The sequence below is a fragment of the Pelmatolapia mariae genome, linkage group LG1 (assembly GCF_036321145.2).
Source record: "Pelmatolapia mariae isolate MD_Pm_ZW linkage group LG1, Pm_UMD_F_2, whole genome shotgun sequence".
Lineage (NCBI taxonomy): Eukaryota > Metazoa > Chordata > Actinopteri > Cichliformes > Cichlidae > Pelmatolapia > Pelmatolapia mariae.
In genome coordinates, this window is record NC_086227.1 from 17428382 (window position 1) to 17450722 (window position 22341).

A 22341-nucleotide genomic window follows, 5' to 3' on the forward strand; every position below is an offset into this window, starting at 1 on the left:
TTTGATTTTTTTTTTTTTTTAGTCCCATTGGCAGTGATGTACAAAATCATGTGTCAAGCATTTTACAAACATGTTAATTTAAAAACACTGCTAATTTGAGCATGATAGGATACCACCATCGCAACAAATTTCTCCCCTCCTTGGTATTCCTACTGCAAGTGGTATCATTATAAAACCTCCTTTGTTCATTAACATCAGCACAAAAGCCGTGCACCAGGAGCTACGTTGCATGGGTTTTCATCCCTGAGCAGCTCCTGTATCTGTAATAAGTAACTGGCTCAGTACTTATAGTGTATTCATAGCCATATGTCCATGTCCATATAGTGTATTTGTTACAGTTGTCTGGTCAGAAGCCATGAAACTATCACATCCACCAAAGATATCTGGAAGGTAATCTTCCGTAATTTAAAGGTATTTTTTTGCATGAATAAAATGTTTTTGTATTTTTTAAATGGTAATTTATGCTCTGAGAATTGCACCTGTTAATACAGTAGTAATATAAATGTGGAAGCTCTCTATAAATCAGCCTGGGGAAACAAAAAGTAGGGAGAGGTCCTTGTTATACGCAAGGCTGGCTGTTTTTCTAGGGAAAAAATAAACATATATTAGCTTAAACACGTCTGAAGCCAATTTAGAAATGCTAAAACTCTGAAGGCAGCATAGAAATAAATGATCTGATTTTTCTTCCTAGTCTCTCAAACATTGGAGGCATGGACCCACAGTAAAGCAATAAAAAGAAATACACAGCAGCATGGGAAAAAAAACCCCAGAAAATTTTTTTTTTAAATAAATGTTTATTTTTACCATTGTATTATTTTCTGTATACAAGAATGTGTAACAAAAGCCAAATAAGCAATCCATTTTAGTCTTTTAAAAAATGGTAAGGCATGTCTGCTTGTATAACCATCAACTTCGACCCCCCCCCCCTCCCCCAAAAAAACTTTGAACAACGTGCACCGACAGTTCCAAAACGCTTGATGTGCTCCTTATTTATCAGATTTTGCAAATCACAACAGTACCACACTCACAGCATGTTTTAGCAAAAGTGCAGCAAATGATTAACATCAAAATGAAGAAGATTCTTGCATAAAACACTCTTTAAAAACTTCACCTTTTTTTTCCTTTTTTTTTTAAATGCCAAAATGAATGAATGAGAGGAAAACAAAAACAAAACAAGTTTAGCGCTGAATCGTGTCAAACTGTGAATGCGTAACATATCACGTCAGGAAAGAGAGGAGTACACAAGGCAGTGGAGAATGGCAAACATTCCTCTTGTAATGAGAGAAGACTGTTGTTTAGACAGACACAAGCTCTTTGGAAAAAACTGCACCGAACTTCCAAAACATTCTTTTCTTAATTCACTTTCTTTACTTTGTCTGAAGAACACTGCTAAAGCCCAGCCTCATCTTAGTCATCCAAAAACTCTTGTTGCTGCAGTCACAGATCTTGTAGAGGCTCTAATGGGTGCATTCGACCTTTGTATGGCTGCAGATGCTTTGGGTTTTTACACTATGGAGAAAAAAACTGAGCTGTTAAGCCCCACTGAGAAGCAAGCAGTGCCAAAGCTTAAACAATGCCCGTATCTGAAGCCACACGGCTAACTTCCTGCCTTATTATCAAGCACACACTGCACTGATTGTTCCGCCTCACTACCGACCCTGACTCAGAAATATCTGCCTCCACAATGTTTTGGCTGCGTTTGACTCCAAGTAAAACCCACTAACTTGTACTTATAATTGAGTTTTATTCCTGTTGCGCAGCATATTCATTTAATTTGCCAATTATGAAATCACCAAAACACAAAGCGCGTTTAAAAAAAAAAAAAAAAAGGAAAAAAAAGCGCAGACAAAAGAAACAAAAAACATTTTTGCCATTACGGTCGAAATGTTCTAGATATTCTCGCTTAAGTGTAAACGTCCAGAGCTAAAATTAATTATCAGTCCACACTTCAACAGCCTCCATGTAACAAACCATGACTTTTACATGAAACCTCCTTCACTTCAATTATCGCGTCCTCAGGGCGGTACTCCTGGGTGAGTAAAGATGAGGAAAACCGGCACTGCACAGGACTGACAGCTAGTTACTTCAACGGCATTTAATTCAACATTCACCATGTTATAAATAGTTACAGCGTGACGTCCTCTCAACTCCCCGTCTGACCCACTGAAACAGCAGCAGCTGATGCTTCTGCTGGTCGTCTGTCTGTGACCACAGGATACGTGAGCAATTTTAAAAAGCTGTTAGTGCAACACAGTGACTTGTATAACTTCTGTATAAAAACGATTTAAACACAGTCGAGTCATCTAACTGTGTTTATGTTTAAAGTTTCCAATGCACCCCTCGTCCCATCTCATACAGGCTTTGACCTTGACAGGCTCCAAAGACTTGCTCAGTCATCCATTTTAGTGTGCACTAAAAATTTCCATGTACCTTTTCAAACCTGGGGCTTTAAAATGTGCATCGCATCCTCTCTCCGGCACCAATGAGTTGCTCAGTTATTACGGCAGTGAAGCGAATGTAGACGGGTCTCCTGCATGCACAGTTTTGGTGGGTATTGGGGAAGTCTTCTCAGTCTCCCGGGGCTGCTTCCAGGCATTGTTGGTGACTAATTAACACTGGTAGAAATCACCCCAGTGTTGACTCACTACTCCCTTTTTAATGGGTGCTTTGCAGTTTACTCATTAGAGCATTAACTATGATCTCAGACCCTCACTGGACCATAACTGCCAGCTGCAAAATGGTTATTTTGACAACTGTGCATTGGGGCACATTGCATTGTTGACATTTAGACATTTTTGAGTGCACAGCATAGAAGGAAAACACACACACATATATATATATATATATATATATACATATATATATATATATGTGTATGTGTGTGTGTGTGTGTGTGTGTGTGTGTGTGTGTGTGTGCGGATAGATAGAGTGAGTTCAGGCACACTGTTTCTCTATAGATTCGTCTTAGCAAAGAATGTGTTCGGTAGTTCCATTTTGTATCCAGATGTACAGCACATTTTAAAGAAATTTCTAAAAAAAAAACCAACCAAACAAAAAAAAAACCAAGCACACAAAACATCTTTTTTGTTTTCTATCCCCCTGCTGTCATGTGAATATTAGAAACTAAGCATTAGGGTAAACAGCAGATAGTGCTAAATGTTTAGTCACACATCAGGCTGCATAATGGGATGACATATAGTAATTAAAATAAAAGCGGTACCGTGAAAAGATGGAAAACGCCATTAGATATAAACCCAGTGAGGAAAATGTTTATACGCTTGTTTTATAGAGTAATAGAAAGAAGATTAAAGTCTCTTCATATGTCACACGCTTGTTTTGCATCATGATTTATCCTCCAAATCTGTTTACGATTTACTTGTCAGCTTTTGTTTTGCTCTATGCGCTAACGTTTCACCTCAGTCAGGGTGAACCCTTGTGATTTTCAACCAGTTTTGATGACAGGTGAATGGAACTGCTCTGCCTTCGTGTTTCTGCATTAATCTGCTTAGTGCACAATTAGTTATTGGGTGGCCTTTCATTAATCACTTCAGTGTTGTCTTTAGTCGTGCTTTGGTTAAACACAGTTGTTGTGCTACACAAATAAGGTTTGCTGTTCAATGATTTAATTGCAATGATGTTGGGTTTTTTGTGTTTTTTTAAGTAGGAGGCTGCTGTTCAGTCACCTTATCCTAAAACCATTTCGATAAGAAGTGAGGTGAAAGAGGTCAACTGTGGGAGCTTCCTGTGGTGCTGAGTTTCTCTTTCGTGAGTCATATGAGCACACCGAGGGTAGATTTCCCTTATGGTGTTTTCTGTGAAGAGATCCGTGACGCTTGCACAAACTTTGTGCTTTTCTATCCCCTCTTCATGCTGTGGAGACGAGGAAAACTCGTGCCCCGATTTTTTTTTATTAAGCTTTTGTACATGAAACACAAGATCTCTTTAGCTGCTCATAGCTGCTATTGATTTGTCTATTTGTGTATTTACTGGAAGGTCTCTGTTGAAGTAATGGGCTTGTGTATTGTGAAAACATTTCAGGTACTTATGAGCTGATGAGATTCAATCCTCCAGGCACACTCGTGATGGCTTCAACAATATTCACGCTACATATTGCAAGATATTGTATCCGAAAGCTACATTTCTCTGCGACTAGATGTTAAAGCCATTAGTTGCAGATGAATTGTCAAAAAAAAAGAAAAGTCCCATCTTTTTTTCTAAACCCTTTCCCTTGATCTTAATAGAAAATGTCATGAGGTAAAATGTGGAGGAGAATTAATGAGAACTTAGAACTTAGTGCTAATTGAATCTCACTTGGCAGATTGGTGTTATCAAGTTGTTACTGAGTACTTTAAAACTATCGTTTCTCTAGTATAACAAAAAAGAAAAAGTCCTTCTTGAACACTTACGTAAGGCTTGAGCCTATCAGAGCTGACACAGGGCAAAAGGTGAGGTCATCTGGCATGATGTGATAGACAAAGTGTCAGTTCACTGAAAAAGCGTGCTTTTTTTTCCCTTTTTTCTTTTTTACCAATGTTGGAATTGAATTTTTTCTTTAAAGACTGCAGGCTAACAGTTATTAAACTGAAACAACAGCGTGCTCACATTAATAACGGCTGCGTGCACTCAAACCCCGAGGAACTGAGAGACAGCATTAACTCATTTCCTTTCATAAAGTATGGTGCAGTGCATCTCATGCTAAAGGAGACAGAACAGGAAGTGCATTACTTTAGCATTCGGCGAATGTGACCAGTTCTTATTATGACCGCCACTTATAGCCTTTCACTCAGCTATGAACCCTTCTGGTATACAGTTCGACATCAACCACTGTGTTGTGTTTGTGAAGTGCTTTGCTCCCTGAGCCTCTTGAGTCTGCTAAAGGTCAAAGCCTGCAGGACACAGAATGAAAGTTACGAATAGTTACCTTAGTTGTAGGAGTACATTTGGAGCCCTCTGGCCTTGGAACTCTTTTTTTAAAAGTTGCTGACATTGTACGCGTCCTCTAAGAGAACACGACCAATTACACCGCATATAGCCTGTAGGGGGCATAGGTCTGCTCTCATTAACCAAAGAACATGCAAATTTCAGTATGATGCATTGCAAGACATGAGGGGTAACCAGCAGAGTATGTCAGAGGTTACGACTGGTAGCTTTACATGTATGCAAATAAACAAGTAACATAAAGCAAAATTCATCAGTGTGGCAGCCAAGAAAATTAAGGAAATTAAAATTTCATAAGCATATATCTATTATTACTCTCCTCCAAGTCCTCTGAGAATAACAGAACCAGCGTGAGTGCATGTTAACTACCCAGACAGACGAAAGTAAATTAGATACCTGAACGCTGTTAACAGGCAATTAGTGCTGCTGCAGAACCATTCTTAGTTTTTATTTAACAGATGATCAAATAATTTGTAGAAACAATGACACAGTTGTTAAAAAAAAGTATCCATTGCCAGTAAGATTACATTACAGTACCTTCCACTGTAACACATACTGTAACTGCTTATAAGTACAATACAATCAATTAAATGATCTGAAAATATAGATCGTTTTCTCTGTGGGGTGGATGTTTCCTGTAGCTGTAGAAACTTATGAAGCCAACAAAAATAATCTGTGCAAAGTAGTTCTCTTAGTGCAGTACGATAGCACTTTCTCAAGAGATAATCAAATGTGCAACAATAAAGTGGCTGTAAGACCTGCTGCTTCCTGAAGCCACGTCGATATGACCAAACGGGAAACCAGGCGAACTGCTAGCACTGTACAACCTGCACAATCACTCCAAAAAACTGTGTAGCCTGCATAAAAACGGGAAAAAAAATAAAAAAAATAATAATGTTTTGTCAGTTAACATCATATCCACGCATGCACACAGTAAAACTTTCTCCTTTTGATTTTGTTTTTCCTTTTGGGGGAGAAGACTAATAGGATAAAATAGGTGTTGTCTCGTTTTCTCCATTCATCATACAAAGGAAAAGAAAAATAGATTCCCTTTTATCTGGAACAAAAATCACTGACAGAACCATCTTTAGAGGGTTTCATTTCTAAAAGATGTTTTGGGGTTTTTTGCCCTCCAAAACTCACTTTAGAATAATGAGAAAACACATTTTCTTTATTTTCAGAGATGTGAAAGCTGGTTCACTGATGGCACCAAGCATTCTTTGGGGGACAAGCGGGATGCAGCACTGCACTCACTTTCACTCCTACCACACCATACAGTAAGCCATTCTCAACAGGTTTCCAGGAGGCTCTACATGTCCAGTGAGGGAACAGCAGTACAACTTGCTGTTAAACATACTGTTACGTAACAGTAAAAAAAAGTCAGCGGTAATGCGGGCCACACTGTATTATCTCCACTGAGTCTGCATCGCCCAAAGTGGGAGTGTGAGGGCAACCGTCAGCAGCAGTACGGAGGATCCGCAGGAAACTGACTTGCCCGCGGCTGCTGCGCGCTCATCGCTTCTGTCAGCTCCGATCACAGGAGCCTCTGTTCCAACAAAAATAAACTCTGTTGTGCAGCCGTCGGAGCAACCGCTGCCGCTGCCGGAGCTGCTGCCCTCGTCACCTGCAGCAACACAAATTAAAAATTAGATGAAAATAACATTATCAGAAGCAGCTACCGAGTGTGGTTCATTGCAGAGGGGAAGAGAAAGCGCACAATCGAGCCCCGGTCACACGAGAATGTGGCAAAAAAAAGAAAAAACAAAAAGCTCACCCACACAAATCCTACTGAAATTCAACAGTGGGTGTTATAATTTGGTTAGTCGCTTCGGTTGTTTGAAATGTTTTGTTCAGTTCAAATATTCACAATTACTGACTATCTACTATGCTATTATTATTATTTTTCTTGGCAAAGCATTAGCATCACTGTTTAAATAACCCTCAGTATTTAGATTAGTGAGCGACTGAAGGTTGTGACGCTTTCAGCTTTGGCACAGATTCCTGCAGTCTTCAGCTCAACTGCAGGTTTAAGCAGGTTTTTAAGCAGCTGCTTCAACTATTCAGTTCAGTTTTGTATGAGCGGAAAACTGTTTGGGTAATTGCTCAACAGCAAACTTTAAGCACCGGAGTTGTTACAGTGAACATAAAGATACAAAGTATCCTCTAAACTCTCGCTGCAAAGCGATGAACAAGCTCTTTACCCTATAGCACCTGAACCATGAAACAAATGCCAGAAAAATCTAAAGTTTTTATAAATAAATATCAATTTGCATACTAGTTTTAATTAGTATCAGTTGTGCTATATCTAACTTTTTTGTCCAATTTATTGCTCACAGTTTAATTATCTTAAATAAACTAAAACATACAAGGGTTTAAGGTTAGGGTTTAAAAAATGACACTGATGGTATAAAAACCGTATCCAATCTAATACACTTGGTGTTATTGTACAGGGTAATTATGCAAATATATAAAGAAAATCTATGAAATCTGAATTTAAATACAGCAGTACAATCCATTCTTGTCAGCGAATGCCTGCTTTCTACCATAAAAACCAGGGGGAGAAATTAGGTTGTAAATTGTTCTAGCACCTCAAAGCAACAGCGTCACACATTAATTACAGTATGTTGGGAAAAGAAGGCTGAAATATATTATGATTAAAATTTCACAGACTTTCTCAAATGTCCTACAAGCACTTCTTTACTCATTACCCTAATATTGCCTCCACATGCATTTACTTGTTGATTCGGGGGAAGGGGACCCACGGAGTCTGCACATGATTTTTGTCGTTGTGGTAATTCAGGAGGGTTTCTTCGATCTGAGGAGCTGGTGGTACATAAGCTGAACACCTTATTAATGACTACTTGTATGGCTAAAGCAGCTGTTGAACTAAGACTTTGCCGGCTTGTGTACCTAATGAGACACTGAGTTCAATTTTTTTGTACAACACACGCCGGCTTCTTTTTTTGGAACAGCTTGACAGCGTGAGGTTAAAAATTAAAGTGAACGGTACAACAAAGCTAATGAGCTAGGATACTTTTGTCTGTTTTGGACTCTCGGCTCCTTCAAAGGTACTGTCGAGACAGTTCCTATTGTTCAGTGGGGCAAATTTACATGTCAAAGTTAACCACAGACCTCAATTTTAAAAACATACAAAGATTTACTTAGCGCCCATGAAAAGATCTGCTTCTCAGGGCAATTCTGTTTGATTATCTGATCTCAAGTGCTGGTGTAAAAGTTTCCTTTACAGCTAACAGTGCCAGGCTTTCCTCGCTCAGTTTAAAATGGTGGGAAATGATTGTGAACGGCAAAGTGTGGAGGAAAGTCTCACCAACAAATCACGCGTAAACGTCTATTTTTTTTACGGTTTTCTTGCTTCCCTTGCCAACCTATGCAATAATTTCAGGCGCTTTAGCATCGGATCTACGATGCTGAAGTAGACACCGCTCCCAAGAGAAAAACAAACATGACAGCAGCAAAGATGGAGCTGAAGTACAAATTATGGTGGCAGCAGTCATGCAGCCACATGTTTTGTTTGTAGCTCGCAGAATTTCTCCCATCTTGTCAGCTTAAGCGGATCCACAGAATCAGAAAGAATGGTTTCTGTCATAGCAGCATTTGAGATGTACATCTTCCTAAACATAGGCTTGGTTGTCTGTCATTGTCTGTGTCACCACACCTAGAGCTATTTATTCTCCTAATAAATGTCAGTCTTGCTTCAGTGCAACACTAAACATCCTGCAGAGTTGTATACTGAGTTCCTACATGAATGACAACTGAGATCTTATTTCAGTAGTAACAGTGTATATATTTGTCACAGTGCCGCGTGTGGTGTAATGTAGTCCATATCAAAAGTAACATGCAGTGAGGGAAAGCTTTTCTTGATCTATTTTACTTATTGCTAGATTGCTTCCACCCGCAGAAGGGGAGGCTCTGGAGTGGGTTGTCAGTCTACATGTCAAAACATTGGCGGCGAAGATGCTGACCCACAGATTGAGCTGTGAGCGTGTGTGTAATTGATAGAGTGCAAAAATAAGCAAATAAGAAAGCTTACTGGAGTCCTGGAAGTAGATGTCATTTCCGTTGTATGCGTTCTTCAGCTTGTTGGTCATGACACGTAGCGCCATGATCTGTTGCCGAATCAGCGTGTCGGGCCTGGTGATATCCACTTCCACCTCTGGGTTGTTCACCTGGTTGGTTAGACCCTCCTTCACCACTTCAGGAAAATATCTGGACACAGCGACACATCAAAAAACTTGAAAGTATTGTCGAGTATTTGGGGACATGTGTTGATGACAGTCAGTCATAACAAGTCAGAACTGATGGAAAATAATAATAATAATAATAATATTAAATAAATAAACTAATGTAAAAAAATCTGTACTGACACATCATTTAGTAAATAATTTATTATCACTATGTTTATGAAAAATATTCATGAAATATGTTGTTCTATGTATGTTTGATAATTTGGCTGCAACAACAGAAAGCCATCATCACTGACACTAAATCTACTGTGAGGCGGCTCACAGAGCTCAACACTGTGTAACTTCAGACCATGCACACTGACAGACAAACCGAGAATAAAGCATTCCTATTTATATCACGTGTTTTCAGTGTAACTGGTGAAATGTGATTCTCAGTTTGCTTGTTCTCACACAGAAGAATGAAAAATCCCTCCAATAATAACCCTGATGTGATATTCATATATACATAAGTCTTGTAGTCTTATACAGTCCTGTGAAAAAGAAAGTTTTCACCAAACTCTCTGAAGTCCTGTTAAAAACTAAGTACACTGTTACTGTTTCCATAGGGATTTAGAGGGCAACCAGAAACCAAATTTACTTACTGATCAACAGCAAGCGTGAGCACCTCTATAAGAGCAGAAGTTTGGCAGTTTGATGGTAGGTTAAAACAACGTCACAATATTCCCAGGAGTGGAAGTCCCCAGGAAATTTACCCCAATGTCAGACCGAGCAATTCTCCGAGAAATAAGCAAAAAATCCAAGAGCTACCTCTCTGACTCTACAGGCCTCAATTAGCATGTTAAATGTTAAAGTTATTAACACTGCAGTTAGAAAAGACCGAACATGACTTCTCTTATTTGCCACAGGACCCTGGACACCTTTCAGTCATGGGTCGACCATGAACTTCTCTGTACACTAAAGAGAGTCAAACATGAGGGCTGCTGTTCGACACCTAAACCGTGTGTGACTGACTGTATGACTGATAAGTCATACAGAAAACAAGTGCTTAAAAGTACTACGACTGCAGGTAGTTGAATCTTGGTGTATTAGTATTTCAAAGAACTGCACACAGTCCTGTGAAAACTTTCTTTTCCACATGGCTGCTTGTCTCATATAATCATTTATTCGTGAAGGTAACAATCACTCAGTTCTTTTACGCATGTTTTATGACATAAAGGTGAAAATGGCCACTTTAATTAGTAGATCATAGCACGAGACACATAATGTGTAGAAAACATAACTATTTATCAAGGGTTTTTCTTTTTCTCTTCCATATGGGTAATTTACATGCAGCATATCTCTTAAATGCAGCACGTGCGCTCATGATTTGGGATGACAAGCTGAGTCCCAAAGTAGACCAAGTGAAATTAGACAGAATTACAAGAGCTGTTCTTACTGATGGCAGATGCTTAAATCAGACAAAACATAGGAGTGCAATCAGGCTTAACGGTCTATTTCATGTTGGGAGTGGTTGCACTTCACACAGAGAGCTCTTAACATGCCCAAAGCACAAATGGCTGTTTTGTCTGTTATAACTTAGTGAATCAAGAATTATTTAACTGCTTTCCAGCGATGCAATCTGTGCTTCATCATCTTCTCCAATCATTTTGTATTTTATTTAATAACTTAAAGGTGAACGGAGCTGGACATAGTCCATTTTCAAATAAGAAGAGAATCCAATGATTTCACACACTTCTAACGCAGTTTGACTGTTACTGATGTTTTATTATCAATTTACTCACCAGATTTAGAGTGGTGCTTAAAAATGTTACTGGCACAAACAATTGTCTTTTATTGCACCATCTGGTGATTTTGTTTCTTGGAGAGGGCTAAAGTGATGAGCTGATATATTTTCTCTGCTAGCACCTCTGGTTCACTGTTACAGACACGACACAGTGACCAATCAACTGTACGGTTTAGCTTCACACTACAAACTGAACGCCGGTGACAAGAAGTGTTGGAGATCCTCTGTCCTCTGGGTGTTACAGCCTTCAGGGATTATATACTGTACAAGTTTTCCATAAGAGTACTAACCCATAGTACTTACAGAGAGAGAGAGAGAGAGAGCGAGAGAGCGATAATCTCTGAACAGAGTGTGGTTATTTTAATCCCTGGCAGGCAATATGTGATAACAGGAGAGATCGCGTGACTTTGCTGTGCTTATAAAGAGTACCAGAAGTCCTCACCTGCCCTTAGTGTGGCTGTTCCAGCACTGCTCCTCATCGGGCTCTGTGAGTTTGCCCTTGGCACAGATGTCATCTGGCAAGTTGGACCAGAACCTTTTGGACTCCTTGAGTTTCTCCTTGATGTCAATCACCTGCCATGGGCCAAAACAGTGAGCAGAATTATATTACATTTCTAATATTTGTTCCACACCGCTTCAGTAATATTAAGGCCTGCTCCCTCACTCCATGACAGAAGCTTCACTGTGTTGTAAAGATGGCTGTAGACACTCACTGTTGGAGCTCTCACCTGACCTCCTCCATACATATTGACAATGATTTAAAGCAAAATGTTCAAATTTGGATTCATCACTACACAAGACCCTTTGACACTGATTTTCAGTCGGTATTGTGCAATTCAGCACACCTCAGCCTTTTCTCCCCTTTTCCCTTCCTTATAAAGGGCTTCTTGACAGCCACCCTTCCACTGAGACCATTTCTGATGAGGCTTCAGAGAACAGTAGATGGATCAGCTGAAGGGTCAGATGCATCTCTCGGGTCCTGTATCTTTGTTGATTTTTTCCCCCTATTTCTTAAGGGCATGACTTTCAGATACTGTTCATCTGCTGTATATAGTTTTCAGGCTTCTCCCTTCTTTCTTGTCCAATTTTAAAAAACACACTGCACATTACGCTGACATGTGCCAAGTTTTCAGCAAATTGATCTTTGGGAACCACCAAAATATTACCTTATATCTGTCAAACTGTACTATTGTTGGCATTTTTGTAAATTAAAAAAATGAAAAATCTCTGTTGCTCAAGATATCCTTAAAAACTACAGCAAAGTTTGGCTCCTGTGAAGCAAAAATGAGAGAAATGAGCAAAATATAAAGGAAAGACTTTTGCACAATAGTGTGAATCAATCACCAGCTTACTAGTGTGAATGACACCTTGAATTAGGTTAGTTCACAGAATGAATATCACTTCTGTACAGAACCATAAGTTTAAAAGGTCTCGACAGAGTTTTCAGATTAAAAAAAGTAATTTGAAGAAAACAAAGATCCAAATAAATTTTCATAATAAAACTGTGATAAAAATATGACTGATATTTTTCTAGAAATGGAAAAAAAACACACACACTTAGAAAACACTTCAATATTTCCTTCTCTGCACATGAGTGAGGCACGTCGTGACTTTAAACAGTCATGTTGCACAAGCCTGTTTTTAATTTATTCCATTAGGAGACCAGTACTCCAACCAACCCGGAGTTCTTTTTCATTCTATTTAGTTTCGAATCCACTTCCATCCATATTGTGTTCATCTGTGATTCATACAAGGCAGACTTGAGATTTCAAATTTGATATCTGGCATGAGTGTTCACCCCCAACCGATTCCATCTGGGCTCAGCAAGAAGTTTGAGCGCGTGATCAGAGAAACGGGGGAAAAAACTCCACAAGGACTCATCATGGACAGAAATCTACTGTGTTGCTTTTGTCATTTTCATAGAATTGGTAACAATCATGAAGACGGAATCAAGTTATTTAAAATCCTAACAGAAGGAGTAACATATTGCTTTATTATTTATACTCATATAGAAGTCCATAAAAGTCTTCGTGTTTAGCTTGTTGATGAAGCACACAGATCCTTGAGCACATAACAATTAGCTCTAACAAAAAAGCAAGACGGTGCACAGTTTGCAGTATGAAATTTAAACCTTTGTGAGTAGCGGCAAATTTGCTTAATTGTCTGTTTTAGAATTAGATAAAAACACTGATTCCACTCTTACTGCTGTTCGTTACACTGTGAGATGAAGCATCTTGATCTGATTCCATCTTTGTGGTCTTGGAGTTGTGTCAGTTTTCCAATATTGAGAGAAAACTTTGTTCTCAAGACCATCGCTGTATTTAAAGAAGAATATCAGAGTGGTTATAAAGTTCAGCAGAACAGTGAGATAATTACACTAAACATCAAAGTAAAGCTTCAAGAGAGTCTCTTTAAACAAAGAAAAATCATTTTTAGGAGCTCAGACCTCAACTCAGTACGGAGATACTGTGTGATGATCTCCAGAGAGCTGCTCACAGCAGGCGGCCTGAGCATTAGTGCTGGGAAATATGGCTAAAAAATGGCAAATGTACGAGAGAAAGAAAACTTTAACAAAGTATAATATTAAAGTGAAGACATGGGCACTTGTGCACGATTAGTTTAAACACATTGTCTATCTACTACAGCCTACATTGAAAACAATAAACTGAGGCCTGTATTAGACATGTTTGTTCATTCATTCTCTGCGAGTGTGTGTGTGCTAATATATATTTTGGCAAGAAAAAAAAAACAGTGTTGATGGGTCACAACCGTCACTTTGAAATTCTATTGCTTTTCACAGTGTTGCAATTTTTTTTGAAAATTGTTTTGGACTTGAACCAATTTCAGCTGCTGAATACCTCGAGGCTCTTCAAAGCATAGACTGCAAAATATCTGTCTCATACAATTTACAGCCATATATTTCTAAAAAAACATCATGTTATCGAATGCAATACCCAAAACGTCTCTTCTTAATCTTAGTTATATCCAAACGGAGTTGCCAAAGTATACAAACGCATATATTTCAACTTTAGAGGTAAACCCTGTGATATTAATGATGACTGCTCAGTCAGGAGGAGTGACTGCCTTCACTGGAACTTTTACATCAGACAGCTGAAACAGTGGTTGATAGACATATTACAGTCCAGGCACAGTAATATGGTAGAAACAAACCAATAAGGAGAATTACTTATTTTGTACTCCTCTATAATTCAACTCCATGAATCAACTAGTGAACTGTGACTGACACATGCCAACAACTCTCTCTCTCTGCTTGTTGAAAAGCTTCATGAACAGATGGAGTCTGGTCATGTGACAAGTGAATCTACTAACACATAGCTCAGTAATGATACAACATACAGCATGCGATAAAGGTGAAAGCTCCAGAAGAAGCAAGTGAGTGGGCCTTCTTTACCTTTAGGCCAACTAAAGAAATGATGACAAATTGCAAATGAATACTGGGTGGATGAAATCCTAAACACTGCCAGTGTACTGTATTAGACAGTCCTCCTGTCTGTATGTTTTGAGCCAGACTTGGTGTGATTGTAAGCAGTAGTTCGCTGGGCTTTCTTACTTGGACATTGCCTTATTTTTTACTCATTTTCATACCTTTCCATAAAATTATTACAAGGTTTGATTTGTTAAGCCATTTAACAATGACCCATGAATCATTCAGGCATAAAGGTACCTAACTCTAGGGATGAAATGTATGTGTTGACACATAAGGGACAACTTAGCAAAGAACCATTTTTTTGTATCTTTAGGCAGCAGAGTATATCATGTGTTCCCATTTCTTTAGTTGAAAAAAATTCCAAAGAAAACACTGTTTGTCAGGCATAAAATAGTATTTTTGTACCAACAAGCTGATGCCCAAAGAGTTCTTAGCTGAAAACTTGGCATATCTTGGCGTGGTCTGCAGTGTGTCCATAACAAATTGAGAAAACTGCACAAGTGGAGGACAAAAGAAGAAGTGGCAGGCCTAAAAAACAATCTACAGCAGATGAACAGCATCTGAGATCGATGTTCTTAAGAAAGAGAACAAAATCCTGCAACAACCTAACACAGGACCAGAGAGATGCATCTGGCCTCTCAACCGATCTATCTACTCTTCAGTGACGCCTCAGAGATGGTCTCAGAGGAAGTACACAGGAAGAAAAGGTTGAGATACACTAAATTATACAAGAACTTGGTATCAGTGGCAGCAGGTCTCATGGAGTGATGATCCAAATTTGAATTTTTGGGCTCAAATTGTCACCTGGAGGTCAGGAGAGAAGTACAACAGCAAGTTTCTAAAGTCATCTGTTGAACACGGTGGAGGCTCTGTCATGGTTCGGGGGTGAACTTTAGTCAGTGGTGTTGGGGATCTTGTCACGAATGCAGAAAGGTAACATTAGATTTTAGATCCATCCAATATTAACTGGAAAGCGTCTGATTAGCAACAGTTTCACTTTTTAGCATAGCACACTGCCAAAATAAACATATAAAAATGCACAATGAAACAGTATCAGTAATGGTTTGGCCTCCACAGAGAACTTTCCATTATTGAAATCATGGGATTAATGATGAGTGTGGTCATCTTGACAAAAAACAGGACAAAAGGCAGCCAACATCCGAAGAAGAGCTTTGGATGTCCTACAAGAAGCCTGGAGAACTATTCCAGAGGACTGTTTGAAGAAACTACAATGCCTAAATTAACTGCCTGAGAGAGTTCAGGCTGTGTTGAAGAATAAAGTCGTCATACAAAATATTGACTTTGAGGCTCGTAGAATTGTGCAAACTCTGTTTGTTTGCATTTTGCTTTTTCCCCATATATGTTTACACATGCGTCAAGAAATCACTTCATCTATTTCTCATTTTCCAAGCACAATATAAAGAAAGGAGTGGTGACTCAGTATTTCCTTTAAAAGACTTTTATCTTCATGACAATTTTGCAAAATCAGTCTGGAGTGGAGATCACATGACATGAATGAAGGGTCTAAAAACAGCTAGAAACAATGTTAGAGTTGTGAGTGTTTCCTCAAGCTGCTATTTCCCAGTTTGAAGGATGAACTTTGATACATTCAAAAACACTTTTTAATGTATAAACTATTTATTTGTGAATCCAATTTAATTCTTACATGAAACCTTTTAAATTTTTCAGCTAAATGAAAAATACTGCTAGCAGACTTTAGCTTGGTTATAGTCAGTTACATTGCTTCTCTGTGACCAGACTGAAATCGCATAAGAAAAAGAGGCAATGTAGCCTGCAGGCTTAATAAAAAAATTATATTGTATTTAGGGAATTAAATGCTCTGACGCTCTTAACGCTAGGCAACACTAGGTAGCTGTTGTATATAGTACACTAGTTATGCCAGGCTCACATAATAGTGTGCTTATATTTGCACTTACGTCAGTGCAGACAAATGAATTTGGGATCCACAGTTTAAGTTCTGTGAATAAGAAAAATAATTGCAATAATTTAAGGTTGTGCAGCAGCTGTTTGGTTCATATGTATACAAAAAATATTGCCTTATATGTTTCAGCTGTCTATCACAGACACACTTTGTGAGTTAGAGCTAGAAAATGTTGTTTTTGCAAGATGTGGCACTGCCGGCTTTTTTGTGTGAGACTGGATGAGAAAGAGAGAGAGAGCTGAGAGACTAGAGCAGCTATCAGGTCATATCTACCGAGCCTGAGGTAATAACCCAGTGAGCAGCAACGTTTCTTTATCTTGGCTTTGGCTCCAGGCCACAGTAACATTCAGCAAAGCCACAGCTGCACAGACTAAATACCTCATACAGTGTAACTCTGATGTTCTTGAGGGGGGTCTAAAATATGATAACTTACTAGTTGTTGTTATGACAGATATTTAACAGTGTAACACATCTGCATCTCACAGCTGCTGTTGCTGAAACGAACCTTCACCGAGACAGATCTTCACACAAATACCTGATGTCAAAGATGCTCTACCCACTGAATTAGCATTAGCATTGTCCGCTATAATCAAACTCCAGAATTCTAATCAGTATTTTGCATTTTTACTAGTTCTAACAGTTGTCTATAAGTTCAGGTTTCCCACATACAGTTAACACTGCAGTCCCTCCATTTCTCAGTGGGTTTTTTTGTCCTGTTTGGGGAGATTTTCATCCTGTTCTTAAAGAAAGACTTTACGCTGTGTTCTGGTGCTGATATATGTTTATTTTCATAAACATATATGATCTGACAGTAAATACACTGAGACTGCTTGAACTTGAATCATGTATACTGCTTCATAGGGTGTGCATGCTGTGAAATGCAACATAAAGGTATGGTAAATTCATTTCCTGTACTACGTATAACTTTTCTACTCTTCTGGATCACTTAAAGACATTTATCCATGCATGTAAGCACTGCATAGTGTTTCTTGGTATGGAACCCAGCACTTTATCCATCACTTACTTGTTCTAGATTTTTTGTTTGACTGAACACATCTGTCTGGTGAGGTCTCACTATTTTGGGGAGGTCTGAATGTGTCAGGGTAGAACATAATGTTGGACCATCTTCTATTTTACCTCTGTGGAGGTCTCAAGGACAGGCTCTGTGCTTGTTGTTTAGTATAGGAGATAGTGCTGAGCATCACTGTGTTCCCTTATCTAAAGGGGATGCAGGAAGGGGAATAAAGAAAAGCCTCTGTGGAAGGATAACCTTCAGTACGGGCATGACCCTACCTGCTGCAACGTGTGTGCTCATCTCTTCTTAATATCAAGAATTTTCATTAAGTATGTGCAGTTAGGATTTTTAAATAATTTGCCTCTGTACCACACGACAGTGGATTTTAAATAAATGATAAAGATTCAATTAAAATGAAAACATTTTTAAACTATTTTGGTATTACAGACATTGTACTTTATATGCAATCTGCCACTTTGTGAGGTTTAAAAGTAATTAGACAATTTTAATTAAAAGACTTGTTTTTAACACTCGAAACTAAACAGGCAGCTTGTCATTGACTGAATGAAGTCTAGAAACCATGGAAGTTGAATTGTGAGTTCATAAGAAAAAAAAAAAAAAAAAAACAGGGGAAAAATGCAGTAAGCCATTTTCTGATGGCAAGTCATCAATGCGATATGTACTTATTTATGTTTGACTTCTAAATTCCCATCGACCAAACATGGCTGGTCAGAGTCAGCAAATGGGCTGGTTGCATGAACAATGCCCATGTCTACTTTTAAGGGACCTTACGCTGGTGATTATTTTTTTTCTTCCCAGAAAACTGACAAACACCAGAGCTGCTTCTAACTGTAACATCTTTTTTGTTGCTCTACTAGCTTCTGCGTGCCTTTTTCTTTCCTTCCGGAATAACAGATAATCACCCAAAGTGATTAAAGCATCCAGTGTCCTCGGCATCAGGATTCTGAGAATCATGAAAAATACTACTCTGAAACACACGTAAACTGTACGTAAATAAAACACCAAATCTATTTTTCAGGTGACATATTTGTTGTCAGTGTGCTAAGTGCTTGTGCATGCTCAGTTCTTTTCATTTGGATGATCACCCAAAATCTGTCTGTCTATCTGTCTCACACACTCATGAGGGGACACATGAGTTTTCATGTGCATGTGCGAACACACACACACACACACACACACACACACACACACACACACACACACACACACTCATAATGTCCTTGTTACACTGGGGATTTGAGAGAAGTGTATACAGTGAAGCCTCGGGTCTTAACAGGACATGAAAGGGCCTGTACCAACAGGATGCCACTGCAGGAGACTGCCCTCATATTTGATGTGGTAATCCTGTCATGGAGACACCAAAGCTGGTTAGGTTTAACACATGCTGGTGTGGCTCTGATTCACAATAGCCCACAGCGTCCTGGCACTAACAAAAAAATATGGACCAGATCACAATGTGCTTGGTTATTTTTGCTCAAACTTTAAAATTTAACAACAGTAATGTGATATTGATACGGTCCATTCTGACAGCTAAGCATCTGCAAGCAGGAGCATTTCAGGTGAACTGGAGAAAGGAAGGAAGGATCATTCCAATGTACACATATAAGTAAATAAATCCATTTATGATTCATTGTGAAGTGAAAGCTTATGGAAGTTTAATGCAGAGTTTTCCATCTGTATAACTCGATGTACGGTCTACATAAACAATGTCTAAAGTTCAGTAGCAGTTCAGTTCAGTACAGCCATTTCAACTGCACAAATACAGCAGTAAACAAACACTCGTTCATGAATAAATAACTGCAAACATACACACATAAGCACACAAACACACAGCTACTAAGGGCAAATTGTGAAGACAAAAATCTAACCATGAGTCTTTATATGAGTGCCTAGGGCAGTGAGTTTGACTCCAGGTAGAATAGCTGCTGCTTTCACCACACATCTATGCTGCAGCTGCAAGATTAGATGCTGCTGAACCTTCAGCATTTCTCTGGGAGCCCAGAGGTTACTGCTGTGCTGCTCTAAAGAAACCCTTTAAATAACTGATAATATCGCTGGTAGGTTCAAAACTACATCACTGACAAGAGTGACGCAGTTTGCTTCTACATGCAGTGATTAGGCATACACTGATAATAGCTGCAGTCTAACACAATTAGCAATCCTTTAATAATTCATCAAGGTTATCGTGTTTAGGTTTATTTTCATCAGAGAAACTAACTCACATTTGTGATGTTGTGTTGTTAGCCACAGTTAACTCAACACACAACTCAATCAGCAAACTATAACCACATTTGCAAGGATGTAAATTACAGAAGAACACAATGATTTGCAAATCTTGTGAACTGACAATAATCATAGGAAACATATCAAATGTTTAAGATGAGACATCTTAACAGTTCATGAAAAATGTTAGCTAATTATGAACAACACATCTTTAAAAAATTGGGGCGTAGGGAAGCAAAATGCTGGAAAAGAAAGTGGTACTAAAAAGAAGCACCTGCAAAAACATTTTGCAACTAACTACAGTTAATAGGCAACAAGTCAGAAACATGATCGGGTTTAAAAAGAGGATCTTAGGGAGTTTCTCAGAAGTAAAGATGGGCAGGAGTTCATCAATCTGCAAAACATTTTGTCTAGAAATTGTAGAACAATAAAAAAAACTTAAAATTGTCAAAAATATTTCACCATCTACAGCATGGAAAGTCTTCAAAGTATTATGGGAGTCAAGAGAAATCTCTGTGTGCAAGACACGAGGCCAAAATCAATATTGGAAGACTGAGATTTTGAAGCCTTCAGGCCACACTGCATTAAAAACAGGAATGAGCTTCTTTAAACTGGGCATGGAAATTCATGCATGGGCTCATAAACTCTTCCAGAAATTGTTGTCTGCAACGCTGTACTGTGCCATCCACAAATGCAGGTTAAAGCTCTATCATGCAAAGAAGAAACACCATCAACTCCATCATCTTCTCCGTGCTAAAGCTTATTTAAACTGGACTGGACTGAGGCAAAAACTGTTCTGTGGTCCAACGAACTGAAATTTCAAATTGTTTCTGGAAAACATGGATGCCAATGTCCTCCAGACCAAAGAGGAGAGGAACCATCTAACTTGTTATTTAGACAGGCACCATCAATGCTGAAAGATACATTTCCTCTACATTATGTCATGACATTATGACATTATGTCCACTGTGAGCGACCATCTTTGAACAGAGGCGGTGGTTTACAACACCAACTGTCTGCCATCTATAATCCAGTTTTGAGATCCCTCCCCAGACGCCTTAACGCCCACTCACACCCTGGGCCATCTGACCTCAGGAAATCACATGATAGGGTGGGGCTGGGTTTCACAATGAGCTCACCCGAAACCCTGGCTGATTGTGACCTACACCCGTTTTCACAGCTTGGCTCATGTGATTAGGTAGAGGATCATCAGGGGGTCCTTTGTCCCTCTTTGGGGGGAAACTCCCACTGGGTTTAAATCTGGGACTCTCCACCATTTGACCCTTAGAACTGAAGAAGCTTCTTGGATGAGAGGTGAAACGTCTTCAAGCAACTTTTCGCTTTTCTTTCCAAGCTCCTTAGACTACGATGACCTGGATGACTGAGAACCTTCACAGAAACTTTTTTTGTTATTGAGTATTTGGGTTTGGTTGTTCTAGGGTTTTATTATTGCATTATTGTAGGAAACTTATCTTACAGTATAAAGTGCTTTGATGCAACTGTTGTTGTGATTTGATGCTATATAAAACTAAATTGAACTGAATTAGTCAAGACCCTTAAATGTCACATTGTCATTAAGTGCCCATTTAATGGTATTTTTAAAGCTGATTGCAGATGGAGAAATACTGCTTTTAAGATCTGATTAACAATAAAAAGTGTATTTTAACAGAAACCATTTTTACAATTTTTTGTCAACCTAACAACGATTTAGTGCATAACTCTAAAACCAGTGCTCAGAAGTCTTTTTGTTGTGTAATTTTGTTGGTTGCTGTTCAGTTCAGTTGTATTTATATCACAATAATTCACTAAAAACGGCACATCGAGGCTCTTTATAGTTCAAGGTAAAGCCCTGTAATTTTATTATTAGCTACCATGCTAATAATGGTTTCCAGTGCCTATATTCACCTTGAAAGTCTGACCTAGTCCTACACTCCCCATATGTACACTGGGAGGACTGTTTGTCATCATTGATAACCGATGAATTATCCTCTTCACATAGGTCAAATTTGTAGTGCCTCTACAAACGTCTGCCTTAACTGGCAGCTTGTAGAGGGGGACTGATAACCTCAACAACAAACTACCAGGTGTGATGATGCAAGATTAGGATGGATAAAATGCTTTAATTTTAAGGTAAACAGTTTAATTTTTAAAAAACTGGAAATGAGCTTAAAGGGTTAAATATAACTATACTTTAACATTAGGATCTCAGGGTGATTTTTTTCAAATCTACTACTAACAATAATGGCACATCAACATCACAAGGTTACACCAAATGTCAAACAGGACCTCTATTCCATTAAATCTTTTATACAAACAAAGCTTTATTCCAATGTGCCTTCCTCTGGTTTTGCTGAATCCTGGAAGTGGTGTCAAGTGGCTGATGAGCATTCGGCGCATGCAGCAAGCAGGGCAAACTCCAGCAATGCATGTTAATTCAGGTCCAGTAATTTTAATTAGGGCTTTCACAGGTCAGATACACCAGCTTCAATTCCAAATTTCAGCCACAGAACTGACTGTAGATATGAGCAGTACAACCTTCTTAAACAGTGTTTGTTTGTTGTGTTGAGTTTGTTGTCTCAGCATATCACATGCATATAACCCTGAAATATGATCAGCGCTATAAGTAAGTGCCCATATTTCTGCTAATATGTGCCTGCTTGTCACCATGAAGTGCTGTATACAGACGGGAAGCAGACTTATAGCTCACCGAAGCAAAGATTAAACAGAGTGACCGGCCCCTGCTTTCTCCCTGCCTTCTCTGTTAAC

General features: G+C 38.8%; 1 protein-coding gene across 2 annotated transcripts in view; it reads right to left on the reverse strand.

The window, feature by feature from the left end:
• Positions 1–934: 934 nt before the first annotated feature.
• Positions 935–22341, reverse strand: part of gpc6a (glypican 6a) — a 140974-nt gene continuing 119567 nt past the window's right edge. For both annotated transcript variants that reach the window (XM_063474269.1, XM_063474259.1), the window contains 3 exons: positions 11369–11499; positions 8990–9165; positions 935–6562 (listed from right to left, as the gene is read on the reverse strand). In XM_063474269.1, the coding sequence (XP_063330339.1) occupies positions 6345–6562; positions 8990–9165; positions 11369–11499 (525 nt within the window). In that variant the 3' untranslated portion in view covers positions 935–6344. The remainder of the gene's footprint in view (positions 6563–8989; positions 9166–11368; positions 11500–22341) is intronic.